General features: G+C 41.0%; 1 protein-coding gene across 1 annotated transcript; it reads left to right on the top strand.

Moving 5' to 3' along the window:
- Nucleotides 1-2,870: 2,870 nt before the first annotated feature.
- LOC308374465 (otoferlin) lies at nt 2,871-25,274 on the top strand (the record flags this gene model as incomplete). The annotated part of the gene is made up of 39 exons (XM_080850246.1): nt 2,871-2,983; nt 3,099-3,153; nt 3,424-3,555; nt 3,684-3,746; nt 3,831-3,915; nt 4,016-4,175; nt 4,608-4,794; nt 5,009-5,195; nt 5,463-5,686; nt 6,827-6,935; nt 7,026-7,212; nt 7,329-7,449; nt 7,561-7,661; nt 7,877-7,967; nt 8,293-8,409; nt 8,662-8,814; nt 9,017-9,206; nt 9,510-9,634; nt 10,007-10,141; nt 10,305-10,466; nt 10,742-10,861; nt 11,131-11,292; nt 11,908-12,070; nt 12,355-12,425; nt 12,576-12,605; nt 12,755-12,886; nt 13,079-13,177; nt 14,886-15,023; nt 15,123-15,260; nt 15,510-15,637; nt 15,795-15,965; nt 16,065-16,225; nt 16,548-16,690; nt 16,991-17,079; nt 17,257-17,355; nt 17,489-17,730; nt 18,156-18,334; nt 18,680-18,780; nt 25,094-25,274. The coding sequence occupies exons 2-39, from the start codon at nt 3,118-3,120 to the stop codon at nt 25,272-25,274; spliced, it is 5,112 nt and encodes a 1,703-aa protein (XP_080706372.1). The 5' UTR covers nt 2,871-2,983; nt 3,099-3,117.
- Between the last annotated feature and the right edge of the window lie 78 nt (nt 25,275-25,352).

The raw sequence follows: 25,352 nt of genomic DNA, 5'->3' as shown, positions 1-25,352 counted from the left end.
ATAAACTGTGAAACGCTTATGGTCAGGGATTGGGCCTCTAGGGTGTCAATCAAACCTGAGTGGTAAGGTGAAAGATGGGAAGGGGAGGAGTGGACATATTTGTTTAATGCCAAGCATTAGCTGAATTAGAAAAACTGGAGTTCAGTATATGATCTAAATATCCTAATGTCTAATGAGATTTGGGATGCAGGTCTTTAAGATAAACTATCTGCAATCATTTCAGAATTGAGTCACATCAGTGTAATCACAATTATTTTAAATAGGTTTCATGCAGTGTGTTATATGTTGACCGGCTTCTATGGTGCCGCTATTTCGAAGTGTTTTTTAACCTTCTGAAATTGAAAAAACTTTCATTCTGCAGGGTACTGTAGAATGAGTAAATATTGTGTACTCATATGCTTCAATAGATTACACAAACATAATTCTATACAAGTTAATCTGCTATTTACACAACAGGTTTTAAAGTCTAGTTTGATATCCTGTTAGAACATGTTCAGAAGTACAGCCTCTGATGACGTCTCTAAACAGGATCTAGTTCTGGTTACAGAGCTCTCAGGTTTAAACCTCATGCACAATTCATCAGCATATCACATCTCTCTTGTCCAACGGTCGTCCTGCTCCAAACCACTTCTTTTTAGGCTACTTTACTTTTGTGGCCTTTGGCTTTCTTTTGTGGATTGTTAAAAAAAAAAGAGCATGTAGCAAGACTGTTTTTCAAGGACGACTTAAATATTTGCAGTCAGTTTCTGAGTGCTGGAACCAGTTGCGGGGAGTCCTGAGGAGCCCAGAGCTGGGTTATTTGTATGGTGAGTTGAGGCTTCTTCTGATCTGCTAAGGGAGCTGTGAAAAGATTGTTTGTTTTAGGCACCACTGTTGAGATAGATGGATACTTTATTGATCCCGAGGAAAATTAAGGTCATCCAGTAGCTTATACATTCACTTAACTGGTGTTCTGACTGTATACAATACAAGGGTCCAGTGGCATATTAGGAGTATAAGATTTAAATGCCACCAGCACCAACTGGGAACCGATTTATTACACTGGCAAGTTAATGTTGTTATATGAAGTATAATTTGAATAAATTGGTCCTGTATATCCTCATAATAAAAGTCTGCCCTTGAGCAATGCTGTAATACATTCAGGGAATATTGTGCAGATAGCCTTCTTAATACAGGAAAAAAGGGACATCTTAACTCTGGTTGTGAATCCTGGTTTACTTGAGGTGACTGATCAGGGAGAGGATGGAGGTTCCCACTGCTCAAGGTGTTTGAAGTGGTTGGAGCTAGATGATTCCTTGTAGACACTTTACTTTTCTTGGATTTGTTTCCCCTTGTTAGTTTAAGTGAAATTAATATTTATATCACCTTTAAAAATGGCTTTCTCAAATTCATGCTAGTTTCTGATCCTACCACATCATGCTAGTGGTTGAATGTGGAGTGATAATGGGTCTTTGCAAGCTGCAACTTATTCTTGATGACGATCTTTTTTTTAGGTTTAAGAATATTTATACAATGATTAGGCTAAGTGTTGTTTTAACTCAGATACAACCTTCATTTTTTTTCTCACCAAGCCTGTGGAACAGATACACTCCTAGATTAAGGTCACCCACTTGAATTATTAAGATCCCTTCTGAGGCCAAATGATTATGGGATACGTGCAGCCATGCCATACCCATTACAAAACACACCTGAAAGCATTATTTATTCACCGTATGTGTCATTTATGGGTTTTTTTATGGCTCATTAAATTGTGAGGTTATCTCACCCTTAACGTTGGCAGTATTTCAATAAGAAGCACCAATTTGAAATGATGAAACCAAACCAGAGTGCAACAAAAGATCTTTGCTGAATGACGTATGAGGGCATGTAATTTGACACCTGTCAAAATATTTCCTATATAATCTGTTGATTACTAAAGATCCCCAGTATGTGCTGTCGGTCTACAGGAGCACATTTTCACTTTAAAACTGCTAAATGAAAGGTTTTACAAAGTAGATAGAGTGACCTCTTTAACCATTCTACCAAATCAAAAACTGCAAACTGTTGCTGTTTCATAGTATAGAAGATGCTGGTTTGGAACAACACAATTCTTTCATCAGTTGCTCATTGTTCTTAGTGATTAGTAATGCACAATTGATCTTGTTAATGAATGCCAAGATGTATCTTGTTAATGAATGTGAAGATGTATGTTTTGTCTGCAAATCTGTAAAAGATAAAAAGGAGTCCTCTTTATGAAAGGATTTAATTTTCAATTTCATGCATTATGACCTTTAATGTTTGCTACAGACTTGTATTGGACCTCCTTACAAGATATTGCATCAGTGTTGTGGGAATGGATGACTCACTCATGGCCTTTAAGGCCTCTTGGACCAGACAGAAGAAACAAACAGTGTCAAAGTAGAACATCCTGCTTTGATATGAGCGCCTCCTCTGTCTTACCTGTCTTACCTGTGCCTCCAGAGGTGAAACCAAACTCCTGGCAGCCATGAAGAAAAGCAAGTCAAAGGCGCCCAAAGACAAAGGTCAAAGTCATGGTGAGTGTCACAGAAGAGAATTAGGCCTGATAGCCAGTCACATCAGTGCAATCACAATTATTTTAAATAGGTTATTATTTATATACAGTTGGAAATTGACACATAGAGATATCCTCTTGATCAACACAATTTCTTTTTAAACAGTGACATGTACATGATTGTGGTGTGTGGGATGGTTGGTTTACTTTAAATATGCTTTGTAATTGATATACTTCAGCAGTGGTACATGTGAGACTGTCTGGGTCTTCACTATTCTACATTTCTGTAATACAACATTTAACATCTGGGTAATGTCACAAGCAATATCCTTAACTCTTTTCCCTGTCATTCCCAGATGAGCCAGCTGTTCTGGAGACAGAGGACCTGGACCGCAGGTTTGCAGGCCGAGACCCTGACACAATCTCCCTGGCCTCTGTTACCGCGGTAACCACAAATGTATCTAATAAGAGGTGAGATGACCATGAACATTCAATTCTGTCACTGAAAGAGGTTTAGTGTCAAGCTCAGTAAACCATCACCAACACATGGGTAAAAAGTAACTTTGGTTTGCACACAATCCTACAGGTCTAAGCCTGACATAAAAATGGAGCCTGGTGCTGGAAGACCGATGGACTTCCAAGTAAGTTTGCCGTAATCCCTGCTAAAATGCAACTTAATTTACTCCCAGTTAGTACCAGGCCGCATGCCTACACTTCGGATACAGAACTTTGCACTGCCACAGCGCCCTCTGCTGGAAATACAAAATAAAGGGTCATGTTAGAGAATTCTTCACTGATGGTGATTCAGTGTGCAATCTCTCTTTTTCCTTTGCACCGAACGGCTGTTATTTCCAGGAATGGTCTTTTCCTCCAGTTATAAAAAAAAAAAAATGCTTTCTGTGTTTTTACAGGTGAGTGTAACAGTCATTGAGGCCAGGCAGCTGGTAGGCCTTAATATGGACCCTGTTGTCTGCGTGGAGATTGGAGATGACAAGAAATACACATCAATGAAGGAGTCAACCAACTGCCCATATTACAACGAGGTGACCGTGAAACTAACAACCCTGATCTATGGAAAATAAATGTATTTTAATGTGGACAGTTTTTAAATGAAAGAAGGTTTACAATGGTCACTCAATAACCATGATTCTCTTTTTCCTTCTCTTATTAGTACTTTGTCTTCGACTTCCATGTCCCTCCTGATCTGATGTTTGATAAGATCCTGAAGGTTTCGGTGAGTCTTACTGGCCATTGACTATGTGGGTGATATTTTATCCTGTTTATCTGTTCATAAGGCAAACATAATTTCTTCCCTTAGGTCATTCACTCTAAGAACCTTCTGAGAAGTGGCACACTAGTTGGGACTTTCAAAATGGATGTAGGCACAGTGTACTCACAGCCTGGTAAGACTGAGTGTGACACACATTACTGTTGTGACCACCCGCAATCAATGATCTATAAGATTATTACTCAATTATATGGTTGTATTTCATTCATTTTCAGAGCACAATTTTTACCACAAGTGGGCCATCTTGTTGGACCCTGAGGATATCACAGCTGGCTGCAAGGGTTATGTGAAGTGTGATGTCGCTGTGGTTGCAAAGGGCGATAACATCAAGACACCCCACAAGTCCACTGAAACAGATGAGGATGACATAGAGGGGTGAGGATGAGTACAGGACTGCCTGCACACGCCCACCCCCATCCCCCAAAACACTTAATGACACACAGAAGGCTACCTGACCTGTGTTACAAGTTACAAGTCTTTTATTGTCAGATGCCCAAAAATGACACAGGATCAGACTGGGCCCTGAAATTCTTAGGACAAGGCAGCGCACAACCTACCCTAACATAACATAGTATAACATATCATGGTATACACTCTGTACAAGTACTCTGAACATAATTAACAGGTAATAACCATACAATAACCTAAACAACCTTACTTAAGATAAATATACAATACAGTATACTGTGCATGCTCATGCAAAATAATAGGTGAAACCCTAGAGCGATAACAAACTAAACTCTCTCTACCAGCTGACATGAACATGTAGACAGCATACATATTGTTATTTCTTTCTTTCGTTTTCAGGAACCTTCTGCTACCTGAGGGTGTGCCCATGGAGAGACAGTGGGCGCGGTATTATGTGAAAATCTATAGGGCTGAGGGGCTACCCAAGATGAACGCCAGCCTTATGGCCAATGTGAAAAAGGCTATCATTGGAGAAAACAAAGACCTCTTGGATCCATATGTTCAAGTCTTGTTTGCTGGCCAGAAGGTATGACTGTTCTTTTTAATTCCACATTGAGATAATTGTGTCATTGATAGACTGGCATTTACCAAGTGCTGAATCACTTTTAAAGGTGTTTGATTTGATTATAAACATATAATGTTGACATGGTAGCAAGGCTAATGCATGTAAAAAAAAAAAAAAGAAAATACAAATTCTGAGATATGGACATGGTGTTATGACACTTTGTTGATCATTTCAGGGCAAGACCACAGTGCAGAAAAGCAACTATGAGCCCATATGGAATGAACAAGTCGTCTTCACAGAAATGTTCCCCCCTCTATGCAAGAGAATGAAAGTCCAGATCCGTGACTCAGACAAAGTTAATGATGTGGCAATAGGAACACACTTCATTGACCTTAGAAACATTGCTAATGATGGCGACAAAGGTGAGAATGATTCTGTTTACAGCTGGAAGCAACGTTTATAAAATATGTTAGCTGCTGTAAAGATAAAATCAAACAAGAAGATTTGTAGATGTATGCTAATTATGGATCACAAGAAATATGTAATTTATTACAAGTAAAACCCTGAAAATTTGCTGAAAGAATGACCAGGAGAAGGATTGCCTCTAGGACTGATTCGGGCCTAGTGTTGATCGAGTGTGATCTGCTACCTGGGTAGGATCTGTTTCCATGAATCTCTTGTGCTTCCAGGCTTCCTGCCCACGCTGGGTCCTGCCTGGGTGAACATGTATGGCTCCACAAGGAACTACTCCATCATGGATGAGTACCAGGACCTGAATGAGGGCCTGGGCGAGGGGGTCTCATTCAGGGCCCGCCTCCTTATCAGCCTAGCCGTGGAGATCCTGGACACAGGCTCACCAGACATAGTGACCTCCACGGAGGTGCAGGTGGAGGGAGTGCCCAAAATTGCTGAGGTGCGTCTCCTCTCCTTTAGTCAAAGTCAAAAGTCAAAGTAGCTTTATTTTCAATAACTCAATTTGTCAAGACACACAAAGGAATCGATAGGACGTTTCCCACTCTCCCACGGTGAAACATATAAAGGTGCACAGGCACAACAGATAATAGATTTCCTAAAACTAAGTAAACATAAATATTCATAAATAAGTATCTTAAATGTCAACAAGTGCTAAAAGTACAGAGTCCTGAGTGATTTTTGGGGGGGAGGGTAGGGGGTTAGGGGGTTCAGCTTTCTGTCAGACTGGAGGATATGGCTGGGGGGAGTGAGGGGAGAGATTTTATCTTCCTTTACACCTTTCTCTAAACAGCTAGAGGCAACAGATGGATGAAATACAGTCATCATGTTGCTGTAAGAGTGAATTATTGATCACATTTACTTCAAAGTAATTCATGCATTATTCATGTGATGCTGGGTATAGCCGTCTTTTGTCTGGAGGTGAATTAGACATGCACAGGTGATTGGGGAATTAGACATGCACAGGTGATTGGGGAATTAGACATGCACAGGTGATTGGGGAGTTTAGTGGTAGGTGGAATATAAAATCCTCATTTAGAATTCTGTGGTGTGAGGTAATGCTAAATAGGTAATAACATAGATAAGACAGCATATTGTAAAGCAACAGTACATCTGATTTTACCTTTAAGTAGATATTTTTGTAGTTACACGTGTGCAGGCTATAACATCCTCAAAAAATGTATTTGAATCTAATATATTAATGTGAAGGGGAGGTAACACAAATGTGTCATTCCAATTAGCCCCCAGGCATTTTAGTCAGCAGACCAAGGTTAGGTTGCAAAAAATGTAAGAGCAACTTTTAATTCATGATATCGCCGAAATATGTCAGTTACCAAGTTAGGTAGATTATATCAGTTTTAACAGGGCTATTATTTGTATTTACAGGGCTACCAACTGCTGTAGCTCGCTAATTTAAGACAAAAACTCCTCAATGACATTTTAATTAACTGAATCAGTTTATAAGGGCTTTTACTGAATTAAATTAACATTGTGGAAGTTAAAGCTTAAACCTGTGTTAATGTGTTTTTCATACAGTTTCATACAATGTAAATATTGACATGGAATTTGTTTTCTTCTTTAGAATGCTACTGGAAAGGTCGAAGAATTCTTACTGTTTGGGTCCTTCCTTGAAGCCACCATGCTTGACAGGAAGATTGGTGATAAGCCGATCAATTTTGAGGTCACCATAGGTCAGAATACCCATGCCTTTTTTAAAAACTTTTTTACACGTTGAAAAATATATGACTGAAGACATGCTCACAAAATATAATTTTCAACAGGTTACTATGGCAATGAGTTAGATGGGGTGATCAAACCCAAGTCACGGAATAAGAAGAAAAGAGGCGGGGACAGTGATGAAGAGGAGACTGACTTGATCCAGGGCTCCAGTGATGAAGAGATGGAGGATAATGGAGACTTGGTGTCCGTAGCAACCACACCACCCATGAAACCCCTCATCACTGATAGGTGAGATCAATCATCAATTTGAGAGGCCTGTAAAGGCAGATATTTTACACATCAAATACTTGACTGTTGACTTGCCTGTGCACTGATACATGAGACATTGTATGGTATATGTGTAGGAACTACTTCCACCTGCCTTACTTTGAGAGGAAGCCCTGCATCTATATCAGGAGCTGGTGGCAGGATCAGAGGAGACGCCTATACAACTCCAACATCATTGACAACATAGCAGATAAACTGGTCAGTTATTCACCAGCAATTCATTCTTGCTTTACTGAACTTGTAGAAAGGTTAAAAATTAAATCAGAAGTGTTCAATAAGATAATTAATTATTTTGCTTTGGTTTAACAGGAAGAGGGACTGAATGATGTGCAGGAGGTCATAAAGACGGAGAAGGCGTATCCAGAACGCAGACTCAGAGGAGTCCTGGAGGAGCTCAGCATCGGCTGCAGGTTTGGACAAATCTATCTATTTACAGATACTAGATACAGATATGCCCATGCGCAATCAAGCACTCACCGACTGATCTTCTAATTTTTTTTTTTACTAATTTACCAATTTACTTATCTAAGAACCAATTACACTATTATTCATCAAAAGAAATCCCTGGCATCTCCACATCATTCCTGACATGCCCTTATCTCACCACCACTATCCCCCAATTTAGTATGTTCCTCAACCTGGCGAATAAGGACCAGAATCAGGCAGGGAAGACCAAGCTTGATCGGGAGCGACTGAAGTTCTGCATGAGGGAGTTGGTAAGAGCCCTGAATTAGCTTATGAGATTTATAGGATTTCCTTGGATTCTCAGTGTCCTCACAATAACCTCACTGTGGGAAGTTCCTCTGCATCAAGGTGTACATACATCAAGGTGTACATACATCAAGGTGTACATACATCAAGGTGTACATACATCAAGGTGTACATACATCAAGGTGTACATACATCAAGGTGTACATACATCAAGGTGTACATACATAAGCAATCAGTCCCTAACAAGCTTGCTCTCTCTATCTCTCTCTCTCTCTCTCTCTCTCTCTCTCTCTCTCTCTCTCTCTCTCTCTCTCTGATGTCACATCACAGGAAACAATGGGTCAGCAAGCAAAGACTATTCGCTCACAGGTGAAGAAGAATACAGTAAAAGACAAGATAAAGCTGGTGCAGAACTTCTTGCAAAAGCTACGCTTCCTGGCAGTAGAGGTACATTATGCAACAATTTTCCACTTTCTGAAGCATGTTTTTATAAGCAGCTGGTACTGCCATCATGTTCAAATACATTTCCATGGTATATGGTCATGTGTAGGACAGAAAAACAAACCTGTTGTTCCATTTAACCGCCTAGCACAATGCAGTTCTATGGTCTGGGCCGGACCATAATTCAATTCATTAATATGTTATATAAAGTATGTAGGTATAAATTGATGTTTAAACTTTTGCATCGTATGTTCTCAGCCGCAACACAGTGTTCCAGACATTTATATCTGGATGCTGAGCAACAACAAGCGCATTGCCTACGCACAAGTTCCCTCAAAAGACATCCTTTACTCTCCGGTGGAAGAAGAGAAAGGGAAAGACTGTGCTAAAGTCAAGACCATCTTCCTCAAGGTGATTCTGCATGTCTTTTGACCTTGTAATCAAATGGGTCTGGGTCTGGGTCTTCGTCTTCATGGTTCCCCATAAAACACTATTACACTATAAACCAAGAAACATTTAATTATTCAGACAAATACTTATTTCTATAGTAACTAATCTTAAGATCCTGGGCTCACAATCACACATCTTTGCTTTTCTTGCTATCCTGCTCCAGCTGCCCGGTAAGAAGTCGTTTGGACCGGCCGGGTGGACGGTGCAGGCTAAGACTGAGATGTACCTGTGGCTGGGCCTGAGTCGCCAGCGCAGGGACTTTCTGGCGGGTTTACCAAATGGCTTCGAGGAGGCCAAAGTCTCAACAGGACCTGGCATGCAGGCTGCCCCACCCATCAGCCTGATCTATACTAGTAAGCGTCCAGAACCACATCATCCACTGCACCAGAAACTCTACAATATTTTATCAACATGCATAACATAACATAACTATATCAGAACCACATTCACACATCCCCAACTTTCTCTAGTGTAATAGTATCACCCTCAAGGCACCAGGACCTTCTAGAAATAACACTTCACAGAGGCTGAGACACACTAGCTGTAACAGGGTTACTACCTCCACATCAGCCACAGAATTAGAAATAGACATTCTATTCATAAAATCCACATCATGACTTGAAATGATCCTGATTTCCCCCTTTTTCTCCCCCCAGTGAAGCAGGTCTTCCAGCTGAGGGTGCATATGTACCAAGCTCGCAGCCTCTTTGCTGCAGACAGCAGTGGCCTCTCTGACCCCTTCGCCAGGGTTTTCTTCTCCACACACAGCCAGGTCACCGAGGTAAGTCATAAGCCTTCTCACTAAAGGCACATGTGAGGGGGTCATACAAATACCTACACCTCCATATATACCCAGATACCCTCAGAACAGAAGCCTCACACTCGGTGATCGGTGATCAGCACTGACTATGGATGAAGGATGAACTTATGTGATGCTCCAGACTGCCCCTGTGGGGCCCCAGAGCAAACGGCTGATCACATTATCAACGACTGCATCAAGTACCAGTGCCCTGGTCTTCAGGCACTGTCTACCCTGAACAGTGAAGCACTAGCATGGCTAGCGGACACAAGCTTAGTTATCTAACAGTATGAGATGTATTTTGAGACGTACAAATATTATATAGCACTGACTCTGTGACTTCTCTCTCTGCAGGTCCTGAATGAGACGCTCTGTCCCACTTGGGACCAGCTGATGGTGTTTGATAATGTGGAGCTCTACGGGGAAGCTTGTGAGCTGAGAGACGACCCACCAATCATTGTCATAGAGATCTATGATCAAGATGCTGTGGTATGTTGACACGTGAATACTTACAGTATCATCTCAGTATTTGCATATTAATCACATCTGTTATTGCCTTGTTGCTTGCATACTTCTGACTCTCCTTGAAGAAAATGATCTTAGCTCTGAATGATGTTGTTGTTGATGTTGTTATGATGTTGTTGTTGAGTAGGGCAAGGCAGAGTTCATGGGTCGGACATTTGCTAAGCCCATCACCAAGATGTCAGACGAGTATTACGGACCCCCGCGCTTCCCACCCCAACTGGAGTACTACCAGATCTACAGAGGAAACTGCACAGCCGGAGAAATGCTGGCGGCCTTTGAACTCCTACAGGTGACCCTTATAGCACACACACATGCTCACACACACCTGCTCACACACACCTGCTCACACACACATGCTCACACACACATGCTCACACACACATGCTCACACACATAAACAAATCACCCACATGTATACACCCACTAAGACACATAAGTACATAAGTTGTAGGTTCTTATTGTAAAATGCACTTACACTACTTACCTAACATAACATCTTCTTAACAACTGCATTGACTGACAGCAGAAATATAAAATGTCCGACTGCTGGTGTGTCTCTCGTAGATTGGACCTGGTGGGAAGTCAGAGCTGCCTCCGATTGATGGGCCTACTGAGTTGGACCGTGGGCCCATCCTCCCTGTACCTATTGGCATACGCCCTGTCCTCAGCAAGTACCGCATCGAGGTGAGTGGCTGACATGGTCACCTGACTGATGATAATTAAATAATGTAATGTTTATGCATCTGTGGCATGGCATATCATTAAATCCACATACCACTATCAAAATTGGCACAGCCGAATTTGCAACTTTTGTAATTTAGAAACTGAATCCACTTTTCTATGGAGTTTGCTCCTCTGCATGTACACTGAATTGTGCACAGCAACATACAATTTGCAACTTTGCTACTCTGCATGTACCCTGTCATATTAAAGGTCCTGCCTCTTGCCCTCAGGTGCTGTTCTGGGGCCTGCGCGATCTGAAGCGGGTGAACTTGGCACAGGTGGACAGACCAAGAGTGGACATTGAGTGTGCTGGAAAAGGGGTGCAATCTGCCCTCATCCAGAACTACAAGAAAAATCCAAACTTTGGCACCCTGGTCAAGTGGTTTGAAGTGGTAAGCTGTCAAAATTTGGCACTACACTAGCCATTCATAGAAGCATACTGAAGGGATATGTCACAATAGTGCAGAGCCAGTAGAGCATGCAGCATGTATTTGCCGCACAGCACTCTTGTGTAGACCGGAAGCACAGAGAAAGAGAGGACTAGACATATTTACAAATACAGATCTCAAAAATATTTTTTGTTGCGTCTTAGACACTTTGCAGTTGAACTTTTCACATACCAAATTAACATTTTCTTTTAGTACTAGTATTCTCATACTCCACTTAGTTTGCAAAATTGAAAGAGTGAAATGTAAATTGAATTAAAGTGAAATGTATTACATATGATCCATTGGATAACATTGCCAAGGTATCCCATCAGTACGTCATGTACTCACCCCAGTAATCATTCTGTGAACACATTATGCGTTGGACAGGTTGTTCTAATTGAGGAGGATACTATATGCATGGGGTTGAGGAAATAGACAGTAGAGTTGACATTACACAAGCCTGAGATGGCAAAGGTTGGAGGCATTATGGACAGGTTAACACACCAGAGGCAGTGCAGATGGGAGGCTATTTCAGCTTTGCCAGCAGACCACAGCCCTCACCCAGCCTCTGTCCCACAGGACCTGCCTGAAAATGAGCTTCTGCACCCTCCTCTCAACATCCGTGTGGTGGACTGCCGTGCCTTCGGCCGCTACACGCTGGTGGGCTCCAATGCTGTCAGTACACTCCGCAGGTTTATCTATCGTCCCCAAGACAAGCATGCCAACAACTACTCTCACAACGGTATGTCCTGCCCTGCTGAGATAGTGAGTCAGTATTGTGGACTCATCTAATCTCTCCTTTTTGTAATTCTTAAACTTTTCTTTCTTTATACGTACATCTAATACATCAAATCTGTACCATTTGGTAATTAAATGAAGGAATTGATAGGCATGATATGAGTTTGGATGATATGATTTGAAGTGAAACATGCTCGGCGGATGATATCTTAGTTATTATCAGTGGAGGTGATAAACTCAGTGTGGTTTGAGGGCTCAACACTGAGGCTCAGGATATTACTGTTCCAGATGAGATCATCTGTAACGCAGAACCAGAGCCTCCCGTGAAGAAGATGGAGACTGTGGTCAAACTGGACTCTGTAAGTGTCCTGTTGCAGAGACACCTAATTCAGCATTTTTTATTATTTCAATCAAATGTTCCATCTAACGAAACACTAATATATTTTAGTCATTGTCAAATTACACAGTGGACATTTCATGCTGTTTACTCTTACCTTTTTTTAAAACAGGCATCTGATGCAGTGGTCAAGGTTGACATGGTAAAGACCTTAACACTTAACATTTTAGTTGGCAATTTGGAATATTGCATTGGCATTGAAGTATAGTTTGAGCCACACTGAATATAGCAGAAATGCTAAAAAAACAGTGACAGGTGGTTTTGCTCAGATGGTGTTCTTCTCTTTTACAGCCAGATGATGATAAGACTGGGAAGGGAAAGAAGAAGAAGGGTAAGGGAGCAGAGGTGGAGGAGGAGGAGGTGGATGAGAGCATGCTGGACTGGTGGTCCAAGTACTTCGCCTCCATTGAGACGCTGAAGGAGGTGAGAGCTCTGGGTCCAGACATCTTGTCCCTTAAAACTTCTCATTGTAAAATCAGTCCGTTAGCCAATTAGTGAACAGACATCGGTCCAAATTTCTCTTGGTTGTGTCTTGTATTAAGCAAAATAGCAAAGATCATGTTCTCTCTCTGCCTTTCTCTCTCTCATTCTCTGTGTATTTGTATTTGTTATCAGATATTAAAGGCCCAGGAAGCTGCTCTGGCGGAGGCTGAGAGAGACGAGGATGCGGATCATCCACCTGAAGGGGGAGGTAACAACACCACAACGATAACTGTATACAAACACAGGAAAACAACTGCAGAGTCACTTGCCCACTCCAAGTACTACAACATTTAGGAAACATTACTATGAGTTTATCTTGTCATTTGATAGCAGTTTCTTTGCTATTAAGTTTATATCCTGTTGTAAGGTGTAGTAGATAATGATACAACTAAAACCATTTAAACTAAACTGCTTTAATGAACTAAAATCAAATTCAACTAAATGAGTTTGGCCCCATATATGATTAATGTATTAAAGAACCATATTGGCAGATATTTCTAAGTTTTTAAACAGCTTGCAGTTAAACACAAAATTTAAAAAATATAAACATTTTTAAATCTTTTAAAGATATTTTGAGCAGTCTAACTCAGAGAGCAAACATCTTTATAAACCTTTACCTCAGATGGCATATAGAACTGTGGGAGTCCAAGTGGTGACAATGAGATTGTTGTGAAAGGCAATGGCCTTCCAGCCCAACCCTGAAATCAGAAACTTCATTGATCTGCAGCTTTATTTGCAGATGCCCTCTCATTATCGCTCTTCCTCAAGTCTTTGCATGCAACTCTCTTCTTAACAACTATGTTGCTAATATATTCTTAAAAGCAGGAGTAGCTTAATTGATTTTGTAATACAGTACATCACTTTGAGCAGCTTTCCCCCTCTTCTTATAACAGTAACTTCCAGACTATCCCAACCCTCTTACCCTAAATCCCATTACTGCATAAAGCAGTAAAATGTGAAACAGACATGAATGGTTCATTAAACACAATATGAACATAATGGTTTAGGCCTCTGTTTTACCAGATCTAATTGTGTCTCAATCTGGATCTCAATCTAGAGTGGTAAAACAGAGGCCTTGGCCCTCCTGTCCTATTGGCATGACAACCAAGCACATGCCTGCCATGAAAGTTGTCAAAACAACATCAGATGTAAATAAGTTAAATTAAATGATAGCAATTCGTTATCAATTAATTTTGTAATCCAATTTAAAGGAAATTATAAGTCAACACACATACAAATACACATAAAACTACTGGATAATTATTATTTATATAAATAGTAATTTAAAAATGTTACATAAATTAACTTTTAAACTGCGAGTGAACATACTGTATGCAAACAAACAACACGAGTGCAGTATGGGTTGCCCTAGAACATGACTAAGAACCCAGTAGTTCTAGAATCCAAAGCAGAATGCTGAAAGTACTTGGCAACTTTCATGAAGAGTTCATGTCTGGAGTGCTGTGCCTGCTCCTCTCCTCTCCTCTCCTCTCCTCTCCTCTCCTCTCCTCCCCGCCCCCCACCTCACCTCTGCTCAGAAATCAACCCTGATGAATCTCCTGTAAAAGGAAAGAAAAAAGGGAAGAAGAAGAAGGCAGCGGCGGCGGCCGCAGCAGCAGCAGCAAATCTGGATGGGCCGGCGGAGAAGAAGCGCCCAAGGTTAAACGAGCTGAAGGTAGAGGCTGTAGAGACTTTTCAGAAGCTGGCCCTCAACACACTTACCTGCATAGAGGCCTTATCAACTTTCACTAGTTGGTTGCTTTTTCTCCAGAACATTTCTACTTTAAACGGTATAAGCATGGGATGTGTAGTACTAAATGGAGGCTCAAGTGGACACTTAGATAACGTATCGTCATCTGTTGTGTTATGCTGAAACTGTAAGTAGTTCTAGTTCCTTTCTTCTTCTCCCCTCAACTCTCTTGTGGTCTGAACTCTCCAGGTTTATAACAGGGAGTTAGACAATGAGTTTGACGGCTTTGAGGACTGGCTCCACTCTTTCAACCTGTACAGGGGGAAGGGTGGTGATGATGATGACCAAAACATGCCTGATGACGACAGGCTTGTTGGCAAATTTAAAGTAAGAGAAGTTATATTTAGATGTGAGATCAATGAACAATGATACATATGTTCAATGTCAACTGGATTTTGTTAAATGATATTTTTTGTTCTGTGGCAGGGCTCCATGTGTATATACAAAGTCCCAATGTCAGATGAGATGCTCAGAGAGACTGGGGCTGACACAAACATGGGCATGTTCCAGAACATTCCACAGAACAACCCCATGAACATTTTAGTCCGAGTGTATATTGTCAGGGTAGGTACAGCAGAGTCAACGAGCTACATGCTGCATACTACCAAAAATTAGTTTCAACTTTTTACTTTCTTTCTTCTTTCTTTAGAAGATCACCAATTTTCCTTTTTCTGTTTTTCTTCTTACAAGTAGAAGATCACCAATTTTCCTTTTTCTGTTTTTCTACTTACAATTTTACCTGTCCATAAAATACAGGTTTGTTCTTACCTTACAACCCTAAAATATGTGTCTCCTCCACCTCTTCTCTCCCAGGCTACAGATCTGCACCCTGCAGACATTAATGGGAAGGCAGATCCATACGTTGCTATTAAGCTGGGGAAAAGTGAAATCAAAGACAAAGAGAATTACATCTCTAAACAGCTGAACCCTGTATTTGGAAAGTACGTAGGTGCAAGTCTGCTCCACACCTACAGAAAGATTATATACTATACAAACCATGTCACATTAACTATTTCAAATGACTGCTGGGATGCTAGTATAGACTCTTGAAGCCATTACCACAAAATCACTAGAACGGACTTGGTGTTCTCCTCTCAGGTCCTTCGACATTGAAGCCACGTTCCCAATGGATTCCACCCTGACAGTGTCCATCTATGACTGGGATCTAGTGGGCACTGATGACCTTATCGGCGAGACGAAGATTGACCTGGAGAACCGCTACTACAGCAAACACAGAGCCACGTGTGGCCTTGCTTCAACATACTCCCTGTACGTTCTCCGTGCATTAACCAACCAATTACTTCATATCTGGTAAATAAGGGGTTGTGGATCTGATGTTCTGCACACTGACGTATGTGTTTGTTATAGATATGGCTACAATGTGTGGAGAGACCCAATGAAGCCCACTCAGATCCTGAGTAAACTATGCAAGGACGGCAAGCTGGATGGGCCACACTTCGGCCCCGGGGGGAGGGTGAAGGTGGCCAATCGTGTTTACTTTGGACCAACTGAAATAGAGGATGAAAACGGTGCGTGTTAATGCAACCACATCAGTGAGAAAAATGGTGTATCAAACTAAGATGTATTTCATTTTCTGAACTGGCTCTTACCAAATTATTATTATTATTATTATTATTATTATTATTAATAATAACAATTACCAAATAGTACATTTTCCAGAGAAATGCCTGGGCTAACTGATATCAAAAGCCCAACTATAAAAAAGGTAATAATAATAATCATAATAGAAAACAATGGTCAGTGTGGTCAAGGATAAATGGTTCACACATAAATATAGTGATAACATAAGTGGTCCAATCTGAGTTCACTGATTACTTGCTGTTGGGACAGGTCTGAAGAAGCAGTCAGATGAGCACCTGGCCCTGACGGTGCTGAACCACTGGGAGGATATGCCAAGGGTTGGCTGCAAGCTCGTCCCTGAGCACGTAGAGACCCGCCGGCTACTCAACCCAGACAAGCCCGGGATCGAGCAGGTAACCGGTGCCACCTTTTAGTGTATGGACTGCTCAGGTAGAGCTAGTCTGCTGAGTTAAGGATTGCATTATGATCCTGATTGGTACTGCTCCTAGGTGGACTGTTAGTATGGATTACTGTTAAAATATCATATCCTCCTGGGAACCAAGAAAAATGTACAAAATAGCTCAAAAGAGTAAGAGGGTATGCATGAAAAACAAATGCAGAGGACCCAAGTCCATGGGTTGGTTCTCAGGCGGTTACAGCAGAAATGTAGTCAAGGAGAATGTAATATGGTTGGGTGTTTTTGTGTCCTACAGGGCAGGATTGAGATGTGGGTGGATATGTTCCCCAAGGAAATGGCAGCACCTGGTCCAGCCCTTGATATTTCTCCAAGGAAACCAAAGAAGTAAGATAGCTCCTTTGAGATTCTGAATCCCTGATTGAGTGATTGAGACACAGTACATCAACTAATTTTACTTATCAAAGATTAGTAAAGATTTCCTGAAAAGATAATGATCAGTGATCATAATTCTGCACACATTGTTTGTTCTGCTGAAGCTGATGTGTGCGTCTTCCCCAACAGGTTTGAGCTGAGGGTAATCATCTGGAACACAGATGAAGTCGTTCTGGAAGATGACGACATCTTCACGGGGGAGAAGTCCAGTGACATTTTTGTCAGGGGGTAAAAACAAACTTGGATATTGATGTTAACCAATTGATATGAGTCTGTGTTTTAAGAATGGTCCTCTGAGCATGAATGAGGAAAGGTAAGGTAACAGTCAATTAAGCTTGAGTGTGAACTTATTTTGTGTCAGTTGGCTGAAAGGGCAGCAGGAAGACAAGCAGGACACAGATGTGCACTACCACTCACTGACCGGAGAGGGTAATTTCAACTGGAGGTATGTCTACCCCTTCGATTACCTGATGGCAGAGGAGAAGATTGTAATCTCCAAGAAGGAGTCCATGTTTGCGTGGGATGAAACAGAGTACAAGATCCCACCCCGACTCAACATACAAGTGTGGGATGCTGATCACTTCTCTGCAGATGACTTCTTGGGTATGGAAATCCTTTTTGTCATTATGCTTTAACCTTACTCTTTACGTGTTTGAATATTTTCACTGAGTAAGTTTGAATGGTAAAACATTTACTACTGGAGTATGTATCTTATAGTCACTTTATAATCCGGGTTTCTGTCCCAAATGGTTGTTTTGTGGTATAAAAACTGCTGGCATTGTACTAATATTGCCCTAGCTGTGGTGGGCATATGCGCACAGCTAATTCCTAGACACAAACAAATGGCATACATACCAACATACCAAACAGTAACCTAGCAACAAGCTGAACTTGGTCATTCTTTAGGAGGACCATTACGTTTCACAAGAGTGAAAAAAGTCCTAAACTAATCCTTAAAGAGTTATGAGCCATATGACCATTTTCTTTGCTCCCATTACTGTAAGAAATGTGTTCCCTGTCGTATGCAGGAGCAATTGAGCTAGACCTCAATCGGTTTGTTCGTGGGGCCAAGACAGCAAAGCAGTGCACCCTTGAAATGGTTGAGAATGAGGAGGACATGCCAATGGTCTCCATCTTCAAGCAGAAGAGGATCAAGGGCTGGTGGCCATTTTTGGCCCGAAATGAGGATGATGAGATAGAGATCACGGTATGTGAAACTTTATGTCTATGACAGACTAACTTAAAAAAACAGCAGCCTCTCTATGATGATTTTACTCTCCACACTCATGTTGTTCTCAGGAAGACCTGCAGTCCTCTGCCTCAGAAGGAATTTCACTGAAGCATATAAAAACAGATATTGTTCTCTAGGCTTGAGTGTGTTTTGCTAGATCTCCATTGATGAAAGGGCATTTGCAGAGAAAACTCCTGTTCTCTTGGGTTTATAAGAAGTTCATGGAGAGAAGAGCATCAATCCTGTGAAGATCTACAGTCAGAGGTGTTTGTGTTCTCGTGGTGGTGCCCGTTAGGAGAACCTGTGTTGTGTCTCTCTCAGGGTAAGGTAGAGGCTGAACTGCACCTGGTCACAGGAGAGGAGGCGGAGAAGAGTCCGGTTGGGGAGGGACGCAATGAGCCAGAGCCAATGGAGAAACCAAAGTAAGCCCAGTCAGGGTCCTCTTTTCACCTCACTCTCACACCAAACTCCCTTCATTCTCACTCACCAGGTCCACACCCTATGATAACCCATACCACTTTTCCTTTCCTTAATGAACCTACAGGAAGCAGGGATTTTTCTTTCTTCAAATCTGGTTTCTCAGAGCTAGATGTCATCTACTCAGTTCATGGGAACTGCAGAAGCATTTTCTTTTATGCATCAGGCCCAGGTTTCAAACTTTGCATGTCAGACATTAGTGTAGTTAATTAAATAACAGAAAGAATTGGGTTCACACTACAACCTAAAATGGATTCCTCCCTGCGTCATGGAATGTTATTAGGCAATTTTTGGCAAATGGCAATTTTGCGTTCATGGTCCGGATTTGCGAACTTTCAGCTTGCTTTTTATGGTAAGTAGCTGTTAAAGGCCCTTGTACTGCATGTGTAAGCTTGTACCGTAGTTTTGAATCAGAATATGCTATTCTCTCATTTGAAATATCAGGCATTCTTTGGAATTGGGACCTTCATCACTTTAAATATCATCAAGTTTCTTTGTATATCGACCAAGCCTCTTAATTCATTCACTGTATTCTGATGAATTCAGCCGACCTCTACTTTGGACGGCGGTGGTGTCTGTCTGTTGCAGCCTACTACATATGCATGGCACCTGCTTTACCTGTGGGCACAGCCTGTAATAATCCTCTAATAGTGGGTGCTTTCATCCAAGGCAGCCTGCACTACATATATGTTTACCTACATATGAACATATGTCCTCCCAAACCATATGAACCCATGACCATGAATGACTGATGAACTGTAGATCAATGGAAATGTGTATCTAATTGTAGTAGTTACAGCATGTTCAGCATGTGAATACTAGCGCCTCTGCTGGCCAGTGGCTTGAGCTGCGTAGTTAGAATGGTTTGAAAAAGTAGTATTTTAGAATGAATTAGCCCACATTTTAATATTATAAATAAAATCATAAGACCCATATAACATTATAATGACAAGGATCCTTTTTTGACTGACTGTATCTCTGCTTCACCAGTCGTCCAGACACCGCTATGTTGTGGTTCCTCACACCCCTGAAGGCCATCCGCCACCTGGTCTGTACCCAGTACAAGTGGCTCGCCATCAAGATTGTGGTAGCGCTGTTGGTGCTGGCCATGCTAGCGCTCTTCCTCTACAGCATGCCTGGCTACATGGTGAAGAAGATGCTGGGCGCTTAAGGAGGAGACAGGGAGTGGTGCAGAGAATGAGAAAAGATGGAAAGGAAGAAGTAGAGTGGTGAAAGGGCAATGTTACCCTTAGTTTTATTGCCTGTTTTAAATATGAAAACATAATGGAGAGAAATGATGTCAGTAGAGACAACGCTAACCTCGCTTATTAAAACAAATAGACATTTTGATAGGAACTTGAATTTGATAGGGATAGTCTAAGACTATTCAAACCAAGATGTTTTGACCTGACTAAGATTACTAAAAAGGACTAAAACCTTTCTGAAGCAAGTTGACTGTCTCTAAAGCCCATACTAAAAACATGTAAATCAAAGTAGTGTTTTTCTTACCGCCATGAAGGCCCAATCAAGTTAAGGTTGTGATTATAGTTTCATTACTTCAGCACTGAAAATGTCCTGCACTCAAAATACTTTATTTTTTTTCGAGCTTGCCTTAGATTGAGCTGTGATTGTGCATTATTTGTATTTATTGATATTTCCCACCTTTTCTCCAAATCAATAAAAGTGTCCCTTACAGTGTCTTTACTGCACAGTGTGCAGTAAATGTGTGCTTTAATTCTGATAATGGACAAATAAATTAAGAAATAAAAACTCTATCTGTTTCAACACCATCAAGAAATAACCGTGACTTCATTAGACATTGACAATACTTGTCTGTCAGTTTTACTTCAAATTTAACCTTTGAAACCTGAACACCAACCTATAATCCTTGTTGCCTAATCTCTCCTTCTTAATCTAAACTAAACCTACTCCTTAACCTTAACCCCAAACTTTAACCTGATCTCCAACCCTTAACTAAAGACACTTCTTCATCTGTTCAATTGCTCAACTAAATGTTCTGTCTATGAAACTCTTTTCAAATGACTATGTCCCTTTAACTCCACTGACATTTCCTTTGATTTGTGTTCTTAACAAATAACACTGTTCTAAAAAAAAAAAAGACAGACTTTACAGCAAAGTGGAGCTCTCAGGCCCAAGGGAAGTATCTGGTGACCATGCAGAGGTAAACCACTCTATTAGTGGAAGTAACACAGAGTCTGGCTCTAGTGAAAGCCAATCCTCACCAGGCTGGCACAAGAGAATAATGTAGTTGGTGGAAAACTAGAGCAATCAATTCAGAGCAAGTTGTAGAAGACAATAAGAGGGTAGGTACCAGAGAGGATAAACAAGCTATCATGTAACATATGAGAGCTAAGATGTCTATATACGTAGACGACTGGCAGGTTCTCAAGTTGCTTGCATCCAGATATGAGGAGGTGAGTGATTGGCCTAACACATGAACGGGCAGGAGTGTTATAGTGGCAGGGCCTTAGGGTCAAGAGCCTGAGATGTTTTGGAAACTATGACTCTTAGACAAGGTAGGTGAGAACAAAAGCGCTAGGTGGTGTATGTGGGCATGCGCACGCGTAGGTATGCGTGTGTGTGTGTGTTTAAGAATTATCTGTGTTTGATTAAACCACACAGATAATATTGAAGGAGGGTTGATGGGCAGAGCTGGTAGGACAAGGGCAACCATTACAAGATTGATATTGGCGTGCTAAAGACAATCTATTGGTCTAATGGAAAGCCCAGGCTTGGTATCGTACATGGTTTGGATAATTAGTGTTTCAACCACTGTTTAGATGTGTCAAAGCACTTCTTTTCGTGCCTCAACTGTAGGACTGAAAAGGTGAGTTTCAAGCCTTGGTTGTGACTGTGTCTGCATCTCTGACCACATTGTCCCCTAAAGAATGGGAATATATTTAACGGCCATAGGGGTATCACCAGAACACAGTATGACAGAGTTGTCAGATCACATATTGTATGTATAGTAGAGTATCAATTGTAGACATAGCTGCATATCCATGACAAATTGGACCCCATGACCTAGTCCTCAAGGTAAACACATAGCTGCCAACTCATCAAAACTGTATTGCTGGCTTTCAAGCCAGCCTCCTTGATTGGAAATGCTCTTTAGATCCCAGATAGTAGTTAGATGCTTTATAGGCAGCCAACTGCCAACACCCATTTAATGCAATGTTATCTGCTTCAGTTGAGATATCAGTGTCACAAATATCCATATTTAATAATTTGCCAGTCTATAATACAGATATGCTTGTCTCAAGCAAGCAAACTAAAACCAGGAGAAGAGATGAGCTGCAAATACTCAAATTTCCGATTACAGAGTTATATAAGTGACAGGCAATAGTCGTACTTGATTACTTTTAACATTATCGAGCTATTTGAAATAGACTATTCCTACACTAATATGGTGGCGATGAGTTTTTGCAACAACAAGGTCACTCAGTTTATTTGAAGTTTCAGCTGAGTTGAGAGATGAGGTCAGTGTTTGACACTGGTGATAGTGTTAGTTTGTTTAATTTTCTTTCTTTTTTTTCCATGCTTCCTTCTGTCTTTACTTACAGCAAATTGCACATGTTTTATTTATTTATTTTAAACGACAATTCTTGTTAGCATTGGGAGTCATATCTCAAATGATCCTACATTATCAAGAATGAAATACTGTAATTACTCTTTGGATTGAGGCTATTTTAAAGCGTGTAGTGTTTGGCACGGAAATGTATCGTGGCAGAATGGTAACGGAACTCTGAAGGGAACGACAAAGCATGACTCATCAAGCGTGATATTACCCTCTTCCATAATGTATGTAACCCATTTCCATAATGTAGGCCTATGTAACCCACTTCAATGCCAGGCCATGACTCATCAAACGTGATATTACCCTCTTCCATAATACAAGTAACCCACTTTAATGCCAGGCCATGACTCGTCCAACGTGATATTACCCTCTTCCATGATGCATGTAACCCACTTTCATGGCAAATCTTTTGAATGACGTGTGATTCACAGGATGAATGGGGAGCGGCATTTAGCTGAATAATCAAAGTACTCAGTCACTGATGGAATGCATGGGAGGGGATGATCTTGTTTGCAGAACAAAACAGTAATTTACTGAATGATTGGATTGGGGCACATTTTGGACATGAACAAAAGATCAAATCAGTCATGGTGTTAGGCAACGGGAACTGTCACTCAGCAAATAGCAAGTAGCCTACGCAGCAAACTTATCCAGATAGAAACGTATGAATTGGTCAAGTAATCACAGGGAACTTAACGCAGTAAATAAGTCGAAGTGGAAATAACAAACCACCCAACCGCTCCAAAGAAATCGATTTAGAAGAGGTATTAGAATTAGAAGTTTGGAGGAGAAATGAGAAACTGAGACACTAATTTGTGACACCTGTATCCGATGAGTTGTTGGTATGTTCTTATTGTGCTGGACTAGTTGACGATGCTAACATGGAGTTCAACAGGAAAATTCATCCCATATAATTTTGTTGAGTAGGGAAATGCTTAATTGTGCACTCAAATCACAATATTGAATGCAATGTAAAGCTTTCCTATCTTTTAAATCCTAAATATCTCTTTGATTTGAAGTTACCAACACTGAATGCATACATGAATAGATGCATTAATTCTGAAACAACAGCATTCTTTTATTCACCCCATTTGGGTCTATGCTTGTTAGTGTTTGCAACAGATTTGCCGTTTACATGAAATGGAAAGTTTGCTTTACTTTCCTTCTGACAATTGTCATCTAAATTTCTAAATGTATTTTATTTGTTTTGACATTATGAGGCTTTAGCAACTTTTCTTTGGATCATTAGTATTTTGTACAAAACTGATCCTGAATTGTCAAAACTGATACATGCTGCTGAAGGTGTAAGCCACTCTGCAAATAGACTAACGTTAGCTAACCCTTTAGAATTCTTTTAGTAGGGGTAGTGCATATTCAGCAGAGAGGCTATGCATAGCAATGGACTGTTTTGATTGGTTATAGCCCAGCAGCTAACTAGAAGGGTGGCATGACTCTATAAGCGTGTGATGGTAGCCTGACGATGTCATACTCATAATTCTAGTCAGAATATGAGTCTGAGACTGAACCATTGGGCTGTGATTATGGGGCGTGTTTCAACGAACCAGGAAAGAAAATGCCTATTCCCTGAATTGGATACCTAGAACCAATCAGAGCAACGTAGTATTACCATCTGATAGATTAAACTTTTACCTGATCCCGTAGGAAGGACGGCAAAAACATCTTTTCAATCGACAAATGCCTTGATCGCGTTTCTCTGTTCCTCTTTCAAAATGAATGCGCTGTCAATATCTGTTGAGATATGCCTGCTCACGTTACTTAATTAGCACTCAAGGCTAGTTAGCATAACCTATCAATAATGGTCTAGAGTGCTTCAGTTAAGAGCTGCTATCCTCGGCAACATTCGTGTTGCACATGCACAACTAACCGAGTCAATGTAGACATAAAAAAAGTCGTGTAGATAGCTTAAATCATATCAAATATGTCCCACTAAGCTCCCGAGACGGCGCCATCTTTGTTCGATGTATATTCTATCTATCATCAGGTCATCTGTCCATCAACGTATAAAGCCCGCCCTTACAATTTGATTGGTTTAGATTGCTTTCTCAACTTTTTCGAAACGTTTAATCCTTCCCAACTAGCTCGACTCCAGACTGAATCTCCCAGACCAAAAATGTTGTGGGCGGAGTTCAGGCTGGTATCCAGGCTAGTGTGGTGGTGCACTTAGGGGAAAAAAGAAAAAAACTCTTCTGCTGCGCACCTCTGGCATTTGCGCCCTGGGTAATTGCCTATATTGCCTATGCTACGGGCCGCCCCTGATCCTGCTATGAAATGGGATACAGAAGTACTTTGTTTGCGGCTAGCTTCGGCTTCATATTCATTTATGTATGACAATACTAGACAGTCCACTACAAAAAGATTTCTTGGAAAGAAAATCCTTCAGAGGTCTGTAACTTAAGCTGCTCCTTATTTAAGAGATGCTTAATTACGAATAGATGCACGCTTCTAAGAAATATGGCTGTGATGATTTTAGTATCCTGGTTTGTAGGGTGTATGTATTGTCTATATTCTCAGTCACTGGGAAGAATGATCAAACCAAAGCAATTATTCTAAGTCTTTACTCTCAATCACTCTACTAAGTCTACACTCTAAATCTATCCCTAACACTGTCTCAAAACTCTCATATGTTTTTTCCTCACCAGCCGTCCAGACATCGCCATGTTGTGGTTCCTTATGCCTCTGAAGGCCATCCGCCACCTAGTGTGTAACCAGTACAAGTGGCTCGTCATCAAGCTTGTGATTGCACTGCTACTGCTGGCCATGCTAGGGCTGTTCCTTTACAGCATGCCTGGCTACATGGTGAAGAAAATGCTGGGCGTTTAAGGAGGAAATGGGATGGAAATCAGTCCCTACATATCAATTCTAATCTGGTATCTTAAGTGTCTTAAAATATACAAATAC

This window comes from Sprattus sprattus (assembly GCF_963457725.1).
Source record: "Sprattus sprattus genome assembly, chromosome: 13".
Classification (NCBI taxonomy): domain Eukaryota; kingdom Metazoa; phylum Chordata; class Actinopteri; order Clupeiformes; family Clupeidae; genus Sprattus; species Sprattus sprattus.
Note: the sequence above shows the minus strand (reverse complement) of the source record. Positions and strands in the feature narration are given on the sequence as shown.